At 33.2% G+C, this 19,341-nt stretch overlaps 1 protein-coding gene across 3 annotated transcripts; it reads right to left on the bottom strand.

Moving 5' to 3' along the window:
- Positions 1 to 1,054: 1,054 nt before the first annotated feature.
- On the bottom strand, positions 1,055 to 10,194 carry LOC562542 (uncharacterized). 3 transcript variants are annotated; one of them, NM_001327878.1, is made up of 5 exons: positions 9,957 to 10,194; positions 7,288 to 7,370; positions 4,170 to 4,466; positions 4,024 to 4,068; positions 1,055 to 1,673 (listed from the first exon to the last, which is right to left on the bottom strand). In NM_001327878.1, the coding sequence occupies exons 2-5, from the start codon at positions 7,358 to 7,360 to the stop codon at positions 1,471 to 1,473; spliced, it is 618 nt and encodes a 205-aa protein (NP_001314807.1). In that variant the 5' UTR covers positions 7,361 to 7,370; positions 9,957 to 10,194; the 3' UTR covers positions 1,055 to 1,470. The 3 variants fall into 3 exon arrangements, with proteins under 3 accessions (NP_001314807.1, NP_001314806.1, NP_001314805.1); NM_001327877.1 differs by having other exon boundaries at positions 4,024 to 4,071; NM_001327876.1 differs by having other exon boundaries at positions 4,024 to 4,071; positions 4,161 to 4,466.
- Positions 10,195 to 19,341: the final 9,147 nt, after the last annotated feature.

Below are 19,341 nucleotides of genomic sequence, written 5' to 3' on the forward strand. Positions count from 1 at the left end.
GGCACCAAGCCGAAGAAATTAGTTTATCTAATTGATTACTGTGTAGTAATACACGCAGACTTCAGATATTCATTGAGTATTGAAAATCTTTATTTACTCTGTATTAAAAAAGCATGTGAAGAATATTCATACAGTACCAAATATACAAGATTTACAATAAATATCTACAGTTGAAAGCAGAAGTTATCATACACTGTATAAAAAGGCACATAACCATTAAAAAAAAAGTTAGATGTTAATGTGACTAAACTTTTTCTCTTTTAGGTTTTTCTCTTTTCAACTGTTTTGAGTTGGGATTATCACATTTGTTTCTGTTATGCTCAATAGCAGAATAATGAGACATCAGCAAGACATCAGTCAAGGCATCAGCCAGGACCTACTTTTTATTTAATTGTATTTATTTATGTTTTTTTGTGTGTTATGTTCCTAGTAATGTACTTTTATATCTACACTAAGACTATAAGTATTGGATTGTTGTATATGCCGTAATGGTGTGTACTTGAACGTATTATATTAATAAAAAATAAATAAAAAATCAGCCAGGAAATTAATACTTGGCCACAAATGGATCTTCCAAACAGACCATGACCCTAAGCATACTGCCAAATTAGTTCAAATGTGCTTTAAGGACAACAGAGTAAATGTTTTGGAGTGGCCATCACAAAGCCCTGAACTCAATCCTATAGAAAATTTGTGGGCAGAGTTGAAAAAGCTTGTAAGAGCAAGACAATTCTGTCAGGAGGAAATTCCTTCAAACTGTTGTAAGAAGCTTGTGGAAGGATACCCAAAACATTTGACCAAAGTTATACAGTTTAAAAAGCAAAGCTAAAAAATACCAAGGAAATGTGTTTAAACTTCTGACTGTCTAGAAATTAGTAAAAAATTCTCTCATTATTCTGGCATTTAGCAAATATAAACCATTTAGGTAATATTAACAGACCTAAAATAGTAAACGTTTAGTATAATTTACCATCAGACATTTTTTTTTAAATGGTTATGTTACGTTTTTTAAAGTGTATGTAAACTTATGGGTTTAACTGCATCTACAAGTCAGAATAAAGGAGAGGTCACATTTTACAGGCCTTTAAAAAAAGTGGATCCAAACCTTTATTGAGTCTTCAATTAAACATGAAAGAAGATATTCTGAAGAATGTTGGCAAGATTTAGCTTTTGGTTTCCATAGTATTTTTTTCTTATCTTATTCTTTCTTGTTTAACAGAGAAAGGAATGTTGGCTTTGGATCCACCTGAGTTGGGATTAAATTGTGAATATGTTTATTAAAACTACAGTCTCTTTAATAAAAAGAAAATGGATTCACACATATACAGTATATACACACACTAACCAAGCAGGTCAATCATTTACATTTCACAGAAATCCATATAAAGTGAGAAGCTATGATTATATAATTCAGCAGCTAAAGGTCACAGTAAGTAAAACATGTCAAATGCCAAACAAAACTCAGAGCTGTTAAACATTGTGTAGAAGTGTGTCGCTGTTTTCCTTTTGTCCGAGTCTTGGACGTGTGCTTTCACTTTTCTTCACTTTGAAAATAACAACGATGATGATGATGATGAAGCAGCTCACCACCGCGAGAATAACAGCAAGCTGAAATCCACGATCTTGTTTTTCTTCTTTACGGGTTTCTGATGTGCCCATGTATTTGTGCGCTTCTGAAAAGGTCAATTTAAAAATCATTAATCAATAATAAAGAACTTTGTACTGCAAATATTCAACACTGAAAATGTTTAAATGTTGAATCAACTTTAGAAGTAATTTCAACTGTCAATTAAACTGACTAAAAGGAGACCTGTTATGCCACATACAAGATGTTGAAGAAGATTTCTATTCTCTCAGTGTGAAGTATCTAAGTGTAAAGCAGTTAATTTTCTCTTCTCAAAATGTATGAAGTGTTTGCAGCAAACATGCCAGCGTGTGTTAAAAATACAGTGATGTGTCTGTCTGCACAGGAGCAACACTAGCAGAAGAATGACTGAATGACTGATTGTGTATAACTAAATATGTAAAGCACTGATTATATATGCTAAATACTTGTATGAAGGTATATGTGTCAGAAGTTAGAGTGAGTAACATATTATCAAGTTATTGTCCTATCATGACAATTTATGTAAACACTTAGTTCCTTTGCATAAATTGCATTTATGCTTTGCTGACATAGACCTGTAACATCTCTGCTGACATGAGCTAGTGGGCTGAGAGCCAAGAATAGCAGGACCCCTTAGACTAGAAAACCTATTCAAAAATGGTCAAGAGTTAAAATAGACACCTAGGGGTGTGTCAAATAACCGTATAAAGATTTTGGAAACACAGAAACTTTAGAGGGAGCAGGAGAGACTTTGGAAAGAGAGAACCAGAGATAGGAAGTGTCCAGGAGAGACTTCAGAATGCTCTGGGGTCTGCTCTGTTCTTTCTCGGCTTTATTATAGAGAATAAAGTCTATTTTCTGATATTCAAAACCTCCTGTCTGATCATTTCTAATTGATAAGAAGTCGAATTCACGACAATGTAAAACAAGTCTCTGATGTCCCTAAGAATGTGTATGTGAAGTTTCAGCTCAAAATACACCACAGATAATGTTTTATAACTCTCTGAGACTGACCCTTTTAGGCTTTGATCCTAATTGTGTCACTTCGGTGACTGTCGCTTTAAATTCAAATGAGATTGTGCTCTTTTCAGAAGAGGGCAGAGCTACGGATGACTGTGTGTCAGCATATGGGCAGTTTTAAAACAAGACTGATGTTCTACGCCAGGGGTGTCAAACTCAATTCCTGGAGGGCCGAAATTCCAACCCTGCTTCAACACACTGACCTGTAGGTTTCAAACAAGCCTGAAGGACTCAATTAGTTTGATCAGGTGTGTTTAATTAGGGTTGGAACTAAACTGTGCAGAGCTGCGGCCCTTTTGGAACTGAGTTTGACACCTGTGTTCTACGCTAATGAGGGAAAGATGGTCACTAGTGGGCGAGCCTTTTCCCCCTGACGACACGTACAAAGGGAGAATGTCAATCAAGTGTTTCTGCAGACTGTTTTAATCAAGTCTGATTATGGAAAATACAATGAATACTTTTTTATTATTAGATGCTGATTATATTAACACACTGCTGCCACACAACTGTGTTTAAAAAGCGATTTTTGCATAATAGGTCCTCCTTAAAACATCAAGTCCATTTGTGCATTATAATAATAATAATAAAATAAATCTCACCGACTAATTAAAATGAGTTCAAGCAACATCATAATCTGTGACTTTTTGATTATATAATTAGACTCTAATTGATTTCTTCACAATTGAGAAACAGCAAATATGTATTACGAGATTTGACACTGATCACGCACAAAGGTTATTTATGATTATAGTAGTTTAATATCATACTCGCATATTATCTGAGAATAAGTCCCTTTATATGGGGTCAGCACAGCGGAATGAACCGCCAACTTATCCAGCATATGTTTTACACAGCGGATGCCCTTCCAGCTGCAACCCATCACTGGGAAACACCCATAAACTCTCATTCACGCACATACACTACAGACAATTTAGCTTACCCAATTCACCTATAGCGCATGTCTTTGGAGTTGTGGGGGAAACTGGAGCACCCGGACGAAACCCACGCCAACATGTGAAGAACATGCAAACCCAACACAGAAACACCAACTGACCCAGCTGGGACTCGAAACAGTGACCTTCTTGCTGTGGGATGACAGCACTAACCACTAAGCCACTGTGCTGCCCTCGAATAAATTTAGATTTTTTTAATTGAATTTAAATGGTACTTTGTAACCCAAAGGTTTGTTTTGTCCATATTTGACCCAACATCGGGTTAAAACAACCCAGCATTTTTTTATTTGGGTGTATAGAGATGTTTCTTACTTTAAAAACTAACTTAACTACTTTCTTAGACCTTAAAGTTTAAAATAAACGATCCTAAAGTGAATTTACAATGCTGAACACAGACTCAAGAGCAGTTTCATGTGTCCAAAAATGGAGTTACAATCATTTTACCTTCATTGATGAGAGCTTCAGTATCAGCTGTTGATTTCATAAGACCTGCTAAATGATTTGAAGTCAATATTAGATGTTTGATTGAAAATTAATGTTCAATTACAATTATAAACGATATGATTTATAAACAACAGTACATGCAGTACCTGATATCTCCACTGTGAATTTCCCTTTTACTGGTGAAGACCTGGTTTGCATAAAGAATCGGATTGTTTCATTTATTGCTGCATCTGGAGTGTATCTGCATGTGAAGATGTTCTCCTTTTCACAGGATCCGCCAGGAGACTTTTGTCTACAGATTTCTGAGTTTTTATAGTTCTCAGGATACAGAAACTTAAACATTTTAATGCAGTCTTCTTTGCACTTTTCAGAGACTCTGCAGGTGAGAGTCACTTCATTTCCCACAGTTCCAGTCACATCATCACAGCTCACACTGCAGACACCTGAAAAACGACATTTAATACACACACATGAGTTACTGGTTCATATTTATTAAACCACTGCATTGTGTTTTTGCTTGTTTTATTTGTTTGTACATGTTGCTATTTACAGCATGAGGCACTCATTTAGATTGTTGGATTAGTATCAGATGTCTACTAATAGTTTTATGGCAGCACAATATATTGATCAAGCATCTATAGCACAATTAGTGCATCTACAATAGTCACATCACAAGATCTGCAGTGTTGAGTCTGCATTTCAGTCGAGCAAAAGCCAACCAGTTTAACCATATTGAAGTGAAAGTTCCATAATCACTTCCATGTGTTTCACTGTGTGAGAACTTTAAAAGAATGTAAAGCATTTGAGCACATAAAAACGTTTGGAAGTTTAGAAAAGATTTATTATATCGGTAACACTTTACAATAAGGTTCATTAGTTAATGCATTTACTAACATGAACTTATCATGAGCAACACATGTACAGCATTTATTAATCATAATAGAACATTTACAAATGCATTATTAACATCCAAGTCCATACTTGTTAACATTAGTTAATGCACCATGAGTTAACATGTCATGAACTAACAATGAACTACTGTATTTTCATTAACTAACCTTAACTTACATGAACAAATACAGTAGTATATGTAATGTTCATTATTTGTTCATGTTAGTAAATGCATTAATTAACATTAACTAATGAACCTTATTGTAAAGTGTGACCGTTATATCTATAAAGAATGCACCGTTTTATTTTACATCCATTTATTTCACTTTTTTTTGCCCCTCCAGAATGTGCATGGGAAACACCCATACACACTCAATCACACACACACACTTATACACTATGGTCAATTTTAGCATACCTAGTAGCACCCGGAGCAAACCCACGTGAACATGGGGAGACCATGCAAACTCCACACAGAAATGCCAACTGGCCCAGCTGAGGCTCAAACCAGCGACCTTGCTGTGAGGCAAACATGCAACCCACTGCGCCACCGCATCGCCCAGGGGGTGAACAAGGACGCGGTATTCTTTGTTAATCAAAATCAAATCTACACTGTCAAAATGTCAAGAAGGTATGTTGTGATTGGGAAAATAAATGAGAAGATGTTGGAACAACTTCTTGCCTTGTTTATATTTTTTGTTTAATATTTGCATCACTGAAACATGTCTCTGGTTTAGCCTCTTAGCCATTTCTCTATGTAGCCTCTTCAATATTCATATCTCAATATACACTCACCGGCCACTTTATTAGGTACACCTGTCCAACTGCTCGTTAACTCAAATTTCTAATCAGCCAATCACATGGCAGCAACTTAATGGATTTAGGCATGTAGACATGGTCAATGGTTGATCTGCTGCAGTTCAAACCGAGCATCGTTATGGGGAAGAAAGGTGATGCAAGTGACTTGGCATGGTTGTTGGTGTCAGACGGGCTGGTCTGAGTGTTTCAGAAACTGTTGATCTACTGGGATTTTCACGCACAATCATTTTTAGGGTTTACAGAGAATGATCAGAAAAAGAGGAAATATCCAGTGAGCGGCAGTTCTGTGGGCGCAAATGCCTTGTTGATGCCAGAGGTCAGAGGAGAATGGCCAGACTGGTTCCAGCTGATAAAGGCAGCAGTAAATCAAATAAGCACTCGTTACAACCGAGGTCTGCAGAAAAGCATCTCTGAACACACAACAACACGTCCAACCTTGAGGCAGATGGGCTACAGCAGTAGAAGACCACACAGGGGGCCATTCCTGAATAGGAAACTGAGGCTACAATTCACACAGGCTCACCAAAACTAGACAATAGAAGATTGGAGAAATGTTGCCTGCTCTGATGAGTCTCCATTTCTGATGTGACATTCAGATGGTCGGGTCAGAAATAAGTGTCTGCAAGATGCAAGCATCAATCCATCCTGCCTTGTATAAACCATTCAGGCTGGTGGTGGTGTAATGATGTGGGGGAGATTTTCTTGGCACACTTTGGGTCCATTAGTACCAACTGAGCATTGTAACAACACCACAGCCTACCCGAGTAATGTTGCTGACCATGTCCATCCCTTTATGACCACAGTGTACCCATCCTCTGATGGCTACTTCCAGCAGGATAACACATCATGTCACAAAGCGTGAATCATCTCAGACTGGTTTCTTGGACATGACAATAAGTTCACTGTACTCAAATGGCCTCCACAGTCACCAGATCTCAATCCAATAGAGCACCTTTGGGATGCGGTGGAACAGGAGATTGACATCATGGATGTGCAGCTGACAAATCTGCAGCAACGGTGTGATGCTATCATGTAAATATGGAGCAAAATCTCTGAGGAATTATTTCCAGTACCTTGTTGAATCTATGCCACGAAGGATTAAGGCTGTTCTGAAGGCAAAAGAGGGTCCAACACGGTGCTAGTAAGGTGTACCTAATAAAGTGGCCGGTGAGTGTATATCAGGACAACAAAACATTGCAATGTCAGTTTTTTTCCAAAATCATTCTCTATGAATGTATTATGAATTAAAGCTTGCATGAACACGATCATATTAATAATATATGCAACACTATGCAGACTCTGAGTGATATCTTATCATGTTTTCTTGTAATCACATGTACAAACATGAGCAATCAGATAAAAGTATGAAAAACATTCAAGTCTTGATTGCTTATCTGTATGAACACATTGTTGTTTACCATAAGAAAGTGTGTGCAAAGTTATAAGAAAAAAGAACTTATTGCTTTCATTATTGCTATAATGACTATTTAAATCATCAAGATCCTAAAAGCTTGCCAGTGACCTAGATATTCTACCTCTATTAAAATTCCTTACCCGTATCTCCATGGCACACAGTAGAAAAGCTCCAAACCAGTAGGAACAGTTGCACTGCATTTACAGCATTCATGGTTTTGATTCTGCAAAAGAATTGACAAGCATTTGCATAAGAAGTGAAACTCGTTTATGAGGAAGTAGTAGAAAATAAACAGTAGGCAGAAACTCTTTAGTCAATGGTTTACAAAAAGCTGAGCAGGCATTTAACAGAGTCTGCAAGGAATAATTCATACAGGACCTTAAAACACTGACACTTGACCATCTGTGTACACGTGGACTACTTTTATGATGGTTTAAAGTAGATTGAAATTAGCAGATGACAATAAATCTAATTCACATGTCTGGATGGAAACATAATGTCCCTCTTAAAGGGATAGTTCACCCAAAAATTAACAAATACTCAATATTTATTTGCGCTCAATTTATTCCAAACCTTTATGAGTTTCTTTCTTGTGCTGAACAAAAAAAGAAGACATTTTGAAAAATTCTAGAATCATGTCAACATTGACTTCCACAGTAGGAAAAACAGATATTATTGAGGTCAATGTGTACAGGTCTTATGCATTTTTCTAAATATCTTCTTTTTTGTTCAACATAACAAACTGTACCAAATAAGATATTTTGAAAATTTTTAAAAAATTGTAAACATTAACTTCCACAGTAGGAAAAATAAATACTATGTAGGCCAATTTTACAGGTTTCTAGCATATCTAGTATTCTACCATTTACTTCCACAGTAGGGATGGAGGTCAGTGGTTACAAGTTTTATGCATTTTTCTAAATATCTTCTTTTATGTTCGGCATAAGATAGAGACTGTATGAAAGAAAGTATTTTGAAATATGTTAGAAACCTGTAACCATTGACTTCCACAGTAAGAAAAGCAAATACTATGGAGGTTAATAGTTACAGATTTCTAACATTTTTCTAAACATCTTCTTTTTTTGTTCAACATAAGAAATAAACTGTACAAAAGAAGATTTTTTGAAAAATGTTAGAAACATGCAACCATTGACTTCCACAGTGGAAATGGAGGTCAGTGGTTACAAATTATACACATTTTTCTAAATCTTCATCTTCTTTTGTGTTCAGCAAAAGAAACTGTACGAAAGAACATATTTTGAAAAATGTTAGAAATCTGTAACCATTGACTTCCACAGTAGGAGAAATAATAATACTATGGAGGTCAATGGTTACGGGTTTTATGCATTTTTCTAAATATCTTCTTTCTTGTTCAGCTTAAGAAAGAAACTGTACAAAAGAAGATATTTTGCGTAAAATGCGTAAAATCTGTAACCACTGAACTCCAATTCTACTGTGGAAGTCCATGGTTACAGGTTTTACGCATTTTTCGAAATATCTTCTTTTGTGTTTAGCATAAGAATCTGTGTGAAAGAAGAAAAATGTTAAAAACTTGTAACCATTGACTTCCAGAGTAGGAAAAACAAATATTATGAAGGTAAATGGTCACAGGTTTTACTCATTTTTCTAAATATCTTGTTTTTATTCAGCATAAGAAAACTGTACAAAAGAAGATATTTTGAAGAATTTGACCCATCACCATTGATATCCACAGTAAGAAAAACAAATCTTATAAAGGCGTTTTTTTACAGGTTTCTATCATTTTTTTTAAAAATATCTTCTTTTTTCTTCAAAAAAAAAAAAAAAAAAAAAAAGAATACATTTTGCAAAATTATAGAGTCCTGTAACCATTGACTTCCACAGTAGGAAAGAAAATACTATATTTACAGGTTTCTAACATTTGTCAAAATATCTTCTTTTTTCTTCAACATAAGAAAGAAATATTTGAAGAAAGAAGATATTTAAAATATATATGACCTGTCACTATTGACTTCCACAGTAAGGAAACCTGTAATTATTGACTTTCACAGTAGACAAAACAAATATTATGAATTGCAATGGTTACAAGTTATAATGCGCATTTTTCTAAATATCTTGTTTCGTCTCAACAGAAGAAAGAAACTGAAACAGGTTTGCGACAAGTGAATGATTAGCAAATTATGATGACAGCATTTTCCATTCGGGTGACCTATCTCTTCAATCGTATTAAAAATCGAGAGTTTACAATACAGTAAGCCGCACATTCATTTAGAAGCGTTGAAATGACTCATATGTGACAGATACAACCGCAAACCACAAGATGAATAATAAAGAAAGCAAAACACTCATTCATAAAATAATGAAACGTATTTTCCACATGTTGTACACAAGTTTGAGGTGAAGTCGGTTTATATTTGCACATTCAGACTTTTTCCTTAATAGTAAAGTATTCTTTGTAAATTCTAAATTATATCTCAAAGTTTACATACAATTAAGATAAAAAGTGCTAATGTTGTTTTTAAGTCATGCGATTTCAGACATATCTAATATAGCGTGGTAAACAATATAGGAAACATTAAAATGAAGGAATGAGCTAAAATAAAATCTAATTTACCTCAATGTAAATGAAGAAACGCTATAAATTAAATACTCTACAACATCAGACGAATAATGTCTATAATAAACGGCGTTTTATCAGTAAAATGCTTAAAACACGCATGCAATGGCTTATATTGATGTAAAATGTCATGCATTCTTAGTAAATACCGTACAGGCGTAAACAGCAGAGTTGCCACGTAAAGATTTTTCACCATCTGGATTTTGTACTCACCTACAGTCTCTGCGTCTTTACAGTCCTGAGTTCATTCCAGATTGACTCTCCAGAGATAATCCACAAGGTTATAACTACAGACTTTCACTTTCAGATCATATCATACGTCACATGTCATTGGATTTTTTTAGTCGGCCTAATATTTCTTTTATAGGCGAATAGTATTAAAGTAGTAGTAAAATAGTATAACACTGCTCTTACAAAAATAGACTGGACTCCCGTGTAAAACTACACGGGACTTCGTAGTGTGTGACTCGGTCAATGCACTCCAGTAATGGAGAAACTCTTGTCCACGACATGCGAATGAAGAAAGTGAGCATTTGGTGAACACTGAACAGACGCAAGAGGGGTCAAACATTTATTTGACAGCATGACACGCTCTCTGCTGGCAGAAGAATGCAATGCAATTATTGCATAATCCTTTATTTCGCAAAACATGAAGGAATAGTCCAGACGATTTTTAAGAAAATAATTATCTTCTTTTTTGTTCAACATAAGAAACTGTACGAAAGAAGATATTTTGAAAAATGTAAGAAAATTGCAAACATTGATTTCCACGGTAGAAAAAGACAAATAGTATGTAGGCCAATTTTACAGGTTTCTAGCATTTTGTTCAACATAAGAAAAAAACTCTACAAAAGAGGATATAAAAAAAATGTTAGAAACCTGTAACTATTGACTTTCACAGTAGGGATGGAGGTCAATGGTTACAGGTTTTCTGCATTTTTCTAAATATCTTCTTTTATGTTCAGCATAAGAAAGAAACTGTATGAAAGAAGGTATTTTGAAAAATGTTAGAAATCTGTAACCATTGACTTCCACAGTAGGAAAAACAAATAATATGGGGGTCAATGGTTACAGGTTTTAAACATTTTTCTAAATATCTTGTTTTTTATTCAGCATAAGAAAGAAACTGTGCAAAAGAAGATATTTTGAAAAAAAATTTGAAACCTGTAACCATTGACTTCCACAGTAGAAATGGAGGTCAGTGGTGACAGGTTCTACACAATTATTGCATAATTCTTTATTTCGCAAAACATGAAGGAATAGTTCAGAAGCTCTTTAAGAAACATGTTTGAGTTTCTTTCTTTTAATGAAGGCACTAAAGAAGGTATTTTAAAGAAAACTGGAAACCTGTAACTATTGACTTGAATAGCTTTAGTTTTTCCTACTAAGTCAGTGGTTAGAAGTTTTCAGATTTCTTCAAAAAGTCTTTTGTGTTTAATAGAAAAAGAAACTCATTGGGACAAGTAAAGGGTGAGTAAATGGTGAGTTAATTGGCATTAATGGTTGAACTGTCCTTTTAGCTTAACTTTCCCTTACAAAAAATAAAATAACTACATAAACTGCAGTATACTGTAGTCAACTATTTATATTAGATTATTAGATTACCATGAAGCACTGTAAACTATCTGTGAATTGGCAGCTTTTGTATTTTGTTTTTATTTTTGCACATTTATTTCTACTGTTGAATTGCATTATAGGATCTTGATCTTTCTTCCAACAACTTTTAACCTTGTAAAGCAAAAAAAAAAAAAAAGAAACAATTATAAACATGTTTATTAGTTTGCAGTGCTATATTGTCTGGCTTGGTTTGTATGTTACACTACAACAACCTTGTAATAAACTGCCAGTACATTTTTTTTATTATTTTACAGACTTCTATTTGTGATGTCCTCTACATTATATTATTGTGCATTAAATACCCAGAAGAAATAGCACACACTAGCCTCAGACCAGATATTGTCCTCTGGTCTAGTAGCACCGAACTGGTGGTGCTTACAGAACTTACAATACCCTGGGAGGAAAGAATGGAGGCACATTAATGCAACCTCAAGAAATATCAAAGTCTTATACTTGAGAGCCAGGAGAATGGATGGAGGGCCTGGAATTTACCAGTAGAGGTGGGTTGTAGGGGGTTTGCGGGGCAGTCACTCTGGAGAGCCCTCGGACTGCTGGGAATTGAAGGAATGGCCAGGAAATGGCTTGTAGGAAATCACTGAGGAGGCGGAAGCAACATCTCGCTGTATTTGGCTTCAAAGGGAGGTTCGGTGGAAAAGCCAACCTGTTAAAAGACAAACCATATCATAGAGTGGGGTGGTGGTCAGCAGGGGTAGATTCAGGACGCTGGATCTGCTGTCGAGCCCTCCCGAGATGTTGAACACAAAAGAAGATATTTTGAAAAAAGCTGAACCTAAATTAAATAGTCAACACAAAAGGTTTGGTGTGTTTCATTACAGTTTAGTTATTTATTTCAGTATTCTAGGCCATCATAAAGAGAGGCTGTACAAACACGGTCCTTACAGAACTTTATACAAGCGAACCACATATGAAAGACCAGGAACAAAGTGAAAGAACAAAGGAATTCAAATAAATAAAAAAGGTAAACAAAACATGTTTCCTTCACTTTCAGTATAACAACATCAGTTTAGTCCTCATTTACAATTATAACAAGCTTTAAACGAGCAGCAATCCTCCACCGAGAGTCAACCAACGACAAAAACAATGCAGAAATTCACCTCAGAACAAGACACAAGATGCAAACGAATGAAGAGCAGAAGAAATTCATGCCGTTTATGTACATTCAGGTGCTGCTTAATTCAAAATATAGTCTCGTGTGATGAATATATTGGTCAAAAGTGACTGGTTTCATCATATAGGCCTACAGCAGACGATCAGACACGATCTCATGTGCATATAAGAGAGACGGTGGACAAGAAATCAACATTAAACCAACCCCACGAGCGCTTATGCAAATCAGACACGTATCCTCAGTATACATCAAAGGTAAACAAAACAACAAACAAATGTAATGCCAAGTCAAGAATTCCAAACGAACTCAGAATTCAGAATTCAAACAAGCCGACAAACCGAACCCCGTTCTTTTCTGGGTCTGGTTGTTCTGTGTGCGGTGTGAAAACAGCGCTCTCTGCTGGTAGAAGAATGCATTGCAACAGTTACATTATATTCATGTGACACCTGAGCAGAGAATGGCTTTCTGACCTTATATATATGTTCATCTAATACCGCACAAGACTATTCAATATCATGCTCTCTGGATATACAGCGCTGCATCAGTTACGTGTTCAGTATTAAAGGTACAACAGCAGGGAAATCAACACTGGTGGTTCATGAATCGAGTGAATTTCACAAAAAAGAAGGTCAAGGACACGTCCAGCCTTTGTCCCTTAAAGTATTGTAATTTAAATAATTTAATAATAATTCTTGAATAATAAGTAGTACATTTCACAAAACAGATCAAATAGATGTTCAGCTCATGATTTCACCCCTTTTAAAGTATTGTCATTTAATTAACTTAATAATTATCAATAAATAATAATTTGGAAACATAACACAGAACAGATCAAGGTCATGTTCAGCATATTATTTCACCCTTCATAAAGTATTGTCATTTAACTAATAATAACTATTAAATTAAATACTTTGTGTATTATGTTGGATATATTTCACAAAACAGACCAAGAACATGCTCAGCTCATGATTTCATGCCTTAAAGTACTGTAATTGAAATAATTTAATAATTATTATTTAATAATGACTAATATTTTGGATAAATATCACAAAACAGGTCAAGGACACGTCTAGCTCATGATTTCATCCCTTAAAAGTATTGCAATTTGAATAATAATTATTAAATAATAATTAATAATTTAGATAAATAACACAAAACATTTAAAGGACCTGTTCAGCTCATGACTTGTCATTTAAATAATGCAATAATTTGGATACGTTTCACAAAACAAATCAAGAGCATGTTCAACTCATGATTTCACCCCTTTAAAAAATATTGTCGTTTAATTAAGTTAATAATTATTATTAAATAATATCTAATATTTTTGGATAAATATCACAAAATATTTAAAGGACACGTCCAGCTCAACTTCATTTATTTTTTTTTTAAATAAAGTATTGTTATTTCAATAATTAAACAATATTTATTAAATAATGACTAATAATTTGGATACATTTCACAAAACAGATCAAGGGCATGTTGAGCTCATGATTTCATCCTTTATAAAGTATTGTCATTTAAATAATTGAATAATAATTATTAAATTATATCTAATAATTTGGATAAAGATCACAAAAGATTTAAAGGACATGTCCAACTGGACTTCATCCCTTAAATACAGTATCATAATTTAAACAATTTAATAATTACTATTAAATAATAACTATAATAAATTTGGATGCATTTCACAAAACAGATCAAGGACATGTTCAGCTCATGATTGCACCCCTTAAAAAAAAAGATCTGACCAGAACTGTGAAATATACATCTGGTTTCTCATCATTGAATAATTAACTACTAATTATTAAATAATAAAAATAACATAAACATTTAGGATAAAGAAGCATATTTTTTGGGGGACCATTAAGATTTTATTATTTGTCTGGCAATTAATGTGTTTTTGTGTCACATTACTATGAAAATTGTCTCCAAAAAAGTATTTTTATATGTAAATTTGACATATTTAAATGATAAAAAGTACCATGATATATACATATTTCACAATGTATATATAAATATACATAACTAAGTGCAAAATATACAACCTGTTCTTGTATTAAATATTAAAATAATGCATAAATATATGTAATATACTGTATGTGATGTTATTATGACAATTAATCATTCTTATTATAAAGTAAAAAAGCCATGTAGCACATAAATACAGGATAAATAAATGCCACCATGAGAACAACAATAAACAAACCCTTAATGGTCCAAAAAATAATAATAATTAAAATTTGGGGTGAAATTTAGAGATGTTTTTAATTTTCCATGCTTTTATGACATACTTTCAGACCTTATTTAGACTTGATTTAAGACAGCTTCAACGCCATATTTACTCATCGAAACACCACAGTTATCTGTAAAAGTGAAAAACAATGCTTGAGATTGAAATTGGATGCCAGAATCTCGCCACCATGATGAAGAAAACATGGCACATTCAGCCGTTTTCAATGCATGAAGCCGCGTGCCGTCTATTAAACATCCACATATGCATTGTTGATCACACAAACAGGCTGAATATTGCATGTGGCAGTTTTTGAGTTGACACACCACATTCATAACAAGTTAAAACATTCCTTATATAGGTGATATATTTTTGTGCATATACACACACACACTCTCTCTCTCTCATCGGTTACATAAGAAAGCAGTAAGGGGAAGTGCGTCTTAAACACTGACTAACTGCATTTAACAGGAGAAGATGACATTCAGTGCGCTGCGTGGGTAACAGGTCTGTTTGACTCATGAACTACACACTGCAAAATCCTCCTACCAGCCCAACCAAACACGCACACACACACATCAGAGATTGTCACTATAGTCAGCCATGCTGTACACAGCAGACAACATTCAGCCAAGAGAATAATGCAGAAAAGACAAGGACGAGAAGCTAAAAGAGAGCATATTCAACAAATCAACTGTATAGGCTATAAGATTACGCTCCTCCGTTCGCCCCACTGCACAAATCAGCTCCTAAAAACGCTTTGCTTTGTCTCTCCTTGGGTTTTTTTTTTTCAATAGAAATATCTAAACATCCTTAACATTAACTGAGAATGCATTGAGAGCTATTGGCACATAGTGTGTTTACCTTTTTAATGCATAAACGGTTGATAACTAGTGGGAAAAATGAGTTGTTATGTAATAAAGAGAGAAAACAAATGTCAATAATGTACAGAAATGCTTTCTGAATTAAAATGTAATCTTGCATATTAGAGTTTGTCGGTAAATTATATTAGAATTTGTCAGAAATTACATATATATTGAATATATAAAATGAATTTCTAATCCAAATAGTGTTAATCAAACAAAACGATGAGATTTGTGCTTAAACTTCAGAAATAAATTGTGAATCAGATGATCAAACTGTAATTCAAGACATCATACTCTCAGAAAGAAAGGTACAGGAGCTGTCACTGGGGTAGTATGTTCTCAAAAGGTACATATTTGTACCTAAAGGGTCAATAATGGTACCTCAGAGGTACTTTTTAGGTACATTTGGGTACGAATATGCACCTTTTAGGTACCACTGTGGACTATTTGGGTACAAACATGTATCTTTTAAAAAGGTTCTGCTCCAGTGACAGCTCGTGTACCTTTCTTTCTGAGAGTGTGTACTGTATAAAATCAGCTTTTTTATCTCGTGTGAATTTTCATTTGACATCTAAGCATCCTATAATTGTACCTTTGCACATTGTGGTTTGTCTTCACATAATTTATCTAGAATAAATGCCATTTTTGGTAACACTTTATAATAACTACACTCTATGAACCATCTAATAAGCATTCATAAATAGTGAATTCCCTATCTGAAATAGTGAATTTACTATCAAGCATTAACAATAACAAATGTTAGTTAGCAGTTTATAAATACGGCTACACATGCTATATTTTTGACTTTTAAGAACATGTATAGTGTGCTTAATGATTGTGTTTTCATACTTTATTATTAATTAATTGTTCATTACTGAATTCAGTATTGCATTATTTACAAATCATTTGTATTTAAGAGTAGTTGGCTTAGAATCATTTAGATTGAGTTAGTAAGCGATTAATTAACTCAACTTCATGCAGTTTTGTGACCTAATCTAAAGTGAGGACTATTTATGCTTTGTAAATCCCTTATAAATTACAATAAAGGTTCAGTATTAAATGAAAAATACTCTTTGCAATCCTATCGAAACACAAAATTACGGTGAACATGGAATGAAACAACAACAATATATTAATTTAACAATATATTATCATACAACATGTCAACGCTATTTTGCAGTTTAAACTGTACAGTCATTTTATTTTAGATAAGATAAGATTTATTGTTCATCTGATCCAGTTTCGTTAGTTTATCTTCAAATGAATGGAAATGAATAAAGTCTTTATGTTCTCTTTTCCTGTTTAGACTAACTGTGCCTTTAAAACTCATTTATAAGGGATTTATAAAGCATGAATAGTCTTCACTTTAGATTAGGTCTGAAAACTGGATGAAGTTGAGTTATTAAAGCATTTACTATCATACAAATCCACTATTACTGTATGCCTGAATAATAAGATATATGAATGTTAATTTGAATAGTTTATCAATCATTTACTAACTCATTCTAAATGATCTTTAAAAAACACCAACCACTTTTAAATCACTGGTTTGTAAATAATGCAATGCTTAATGTAGTAATGAAAAGTAAATGATTAGCAATTTAAAAAGTAAAATTAAAAGTTTAAACATTGCTAAATAACAGGAGTGTCAAATTACGACATAAAATTGGATAAAACAACAACAACAATATAATAATGTAACAATACAGTAAGATGCAATGTTTAAACTCTATAGTGATTCTATTTTAGGTAAGGTTGCAAAGATTAATTTTTTATTTGAAGTACAGTTTCATGTGTGTATCTTTAAATGAATAACGTCATTTTTCCTGTTTAGAATTTAACTGAGCCTTTATTTGTCATTTATAAGGAATTTATAAAGCACAAATAGTCCTCACTTCAGATTAGGTCACATAACTGCATGAAGTTGAGTTAATAAAGCATTTACTAACATACATTGTAACCATTACTATATGCCTGATTAATAAGATATATAAACATTGATTTCAATAGTTTATTAATCATTTACAAACTCATTCTGAATGATCTTTAAAAAACACCAACCACTTTTAAATCACTGGTTTGTAAATAATGCAATGCTTAATGTAGTAATGAAAAATAAATGATTAGCAAAGTATAAAAACACAATTATTAAGCACATTAAAAATCTTCTTATAAGTCAAGAATACAGCATGTGTAGCTGCTGTTATAAACTGCTTACTAACGTCTATTAATGTAGAGTTCATGCTTAACAGATGATGAATTCACAATTTGCTAATGCTTATAAATAAATGTTTAATAGTGTGTAGTTGTTATAAAGGTAACACTTTATAATAACTACACGTTATGAATCATTTACTAAGCATTAGCATCTAGTGAGTTCATTATCTGTAAGGCATTAACTCCGCATTAATAAATGTTAGTAAGCAGTTTATAACAGCAGCTACAAATGCTCTATTCTTGACTTATTAGCACCTATATATTGTGCTTAATAATTGTAATTTCATACTTTGTTAATGATTTATATTTCATTACTAAATTAAGTATTGCATTATTTACAAACCGTTTGTATTTAAGAGTAGTTGAGGGGTTTTAGGATTATTCAGAATGAGTTCATAAATGATTAATAACTAATAACTATTGAAATCAATTTTTATATGTCTTATTATTCAGGCATATACTAATAGTTCACTAATATGTTAATAAATGCTTTATTAACTCAACTTCATGCAGTTTTGTGACCTAATCTAAAGTGAGGACTATGTATGCTTTATAAATCCCTTATAAATGACAAATAAAGGCTCAGAATCAAATGAACAACAATCCTTGCGATCTTATTTAAAAAGTAAAGTTAAAAGTTTAAACATTGCTGAATAACAGGAGTGTCAAATACGACATAAAACTGGATAAAACAACAACAACAATATAATAATGTAACAATACAGTAAGATGCAATTTTAGGTAAGGTTGCAAAGATTTATTTTTTATTTGAAGTACAGTTTCATGTGTGTATCTTTAAATGAATAACGTCATTTTTCCTGTTTAGAATTTAACCGAGCCTTTAATTGTCATTTATAAGGGATTTATAAAGCACAAATAGTCCTCACTTTAGATTAGGTCACAAAACTGCATGAAGTTGAGTTAATAAAGCATTTACTAACATACATTGTAACCATTACTATATGCCTGATTAATAAGATATATAAATGTTGATTACAATAGTTTATTAATCATTTACGAACTCATTCTGAATGATCCTAAAATCCCTCAACTACTCTTAAATACAAATGGTTTGTAAATAATGCGATACTTAATTTACTAATAAAAAATAAACCATTAACCAAGTATGAAAGTACAAATATTGGTCACACTTTACAATAAGGTTCATTAGTTAATGGTAATTAATGCATTTACTAACATGAACAAACAATGAGCAATACATTTACTACTGTTTTTGTTCATGTTAGTTAACATTAGTTAATGAAAATACAGTAGTTCTTTGTTAGCTCATGTTAACTCATGGTGCATTAACTAATGTTAACAAGCATGCACTTGGATGTTAATAATGCATTAGTAAATGTTCAATTATGATTAACAAATGCTGTACATGTGTTGGTTATGATTAGTTCATGTTAGTAAATGCATTAACTAATGAACCTTATTGTAAAGTTTTACCCAAATATTAAACACAATATACAGGTGCTAATAAGTCAAGAATACAGCATTTGCAGCTGCAGTTATAAACTGCTTACTAACGTC

This window comes from Danio rerio, chromosome 12 (assembly GCF_049306965.1).
Source record: "Danio rerio strain Tuebingen ecotype United States chromosome 12, GRCz12tu, whole genome shotgun sequence".
Taxonomy (NCBI): Eukaryota; Metazoa; Chordata; class Actinopteri; order Cypriniformes; family Danionidae; genus Danio; species Danio rerio.

Excerpts from the sequence above, each read along its gene's own strand:
- LOC562542 (NM_001327876.1), bottom strand. The coding sequence starts at position 7,360 with ATGAATGCTGTAAATGCAGTGCAACTGTTCCTACTGGTTTGGAGCTTT. Across the intron at positions 4,072-4,160 it reads GGAGATATCAGGTACTGCAT|CAGGTCTTATGAAATCAACA; the intron begins GTACTGTTGTTT and ends CAAATCATTTAG. Across the intron at positions 1,674-4,023 it reads TGAAGCTCTCATCAATGAAG|AAGCGCACAAATACATGGGC; the intron begins GTAAAATGATTG and ends TGACCTTTTCAG.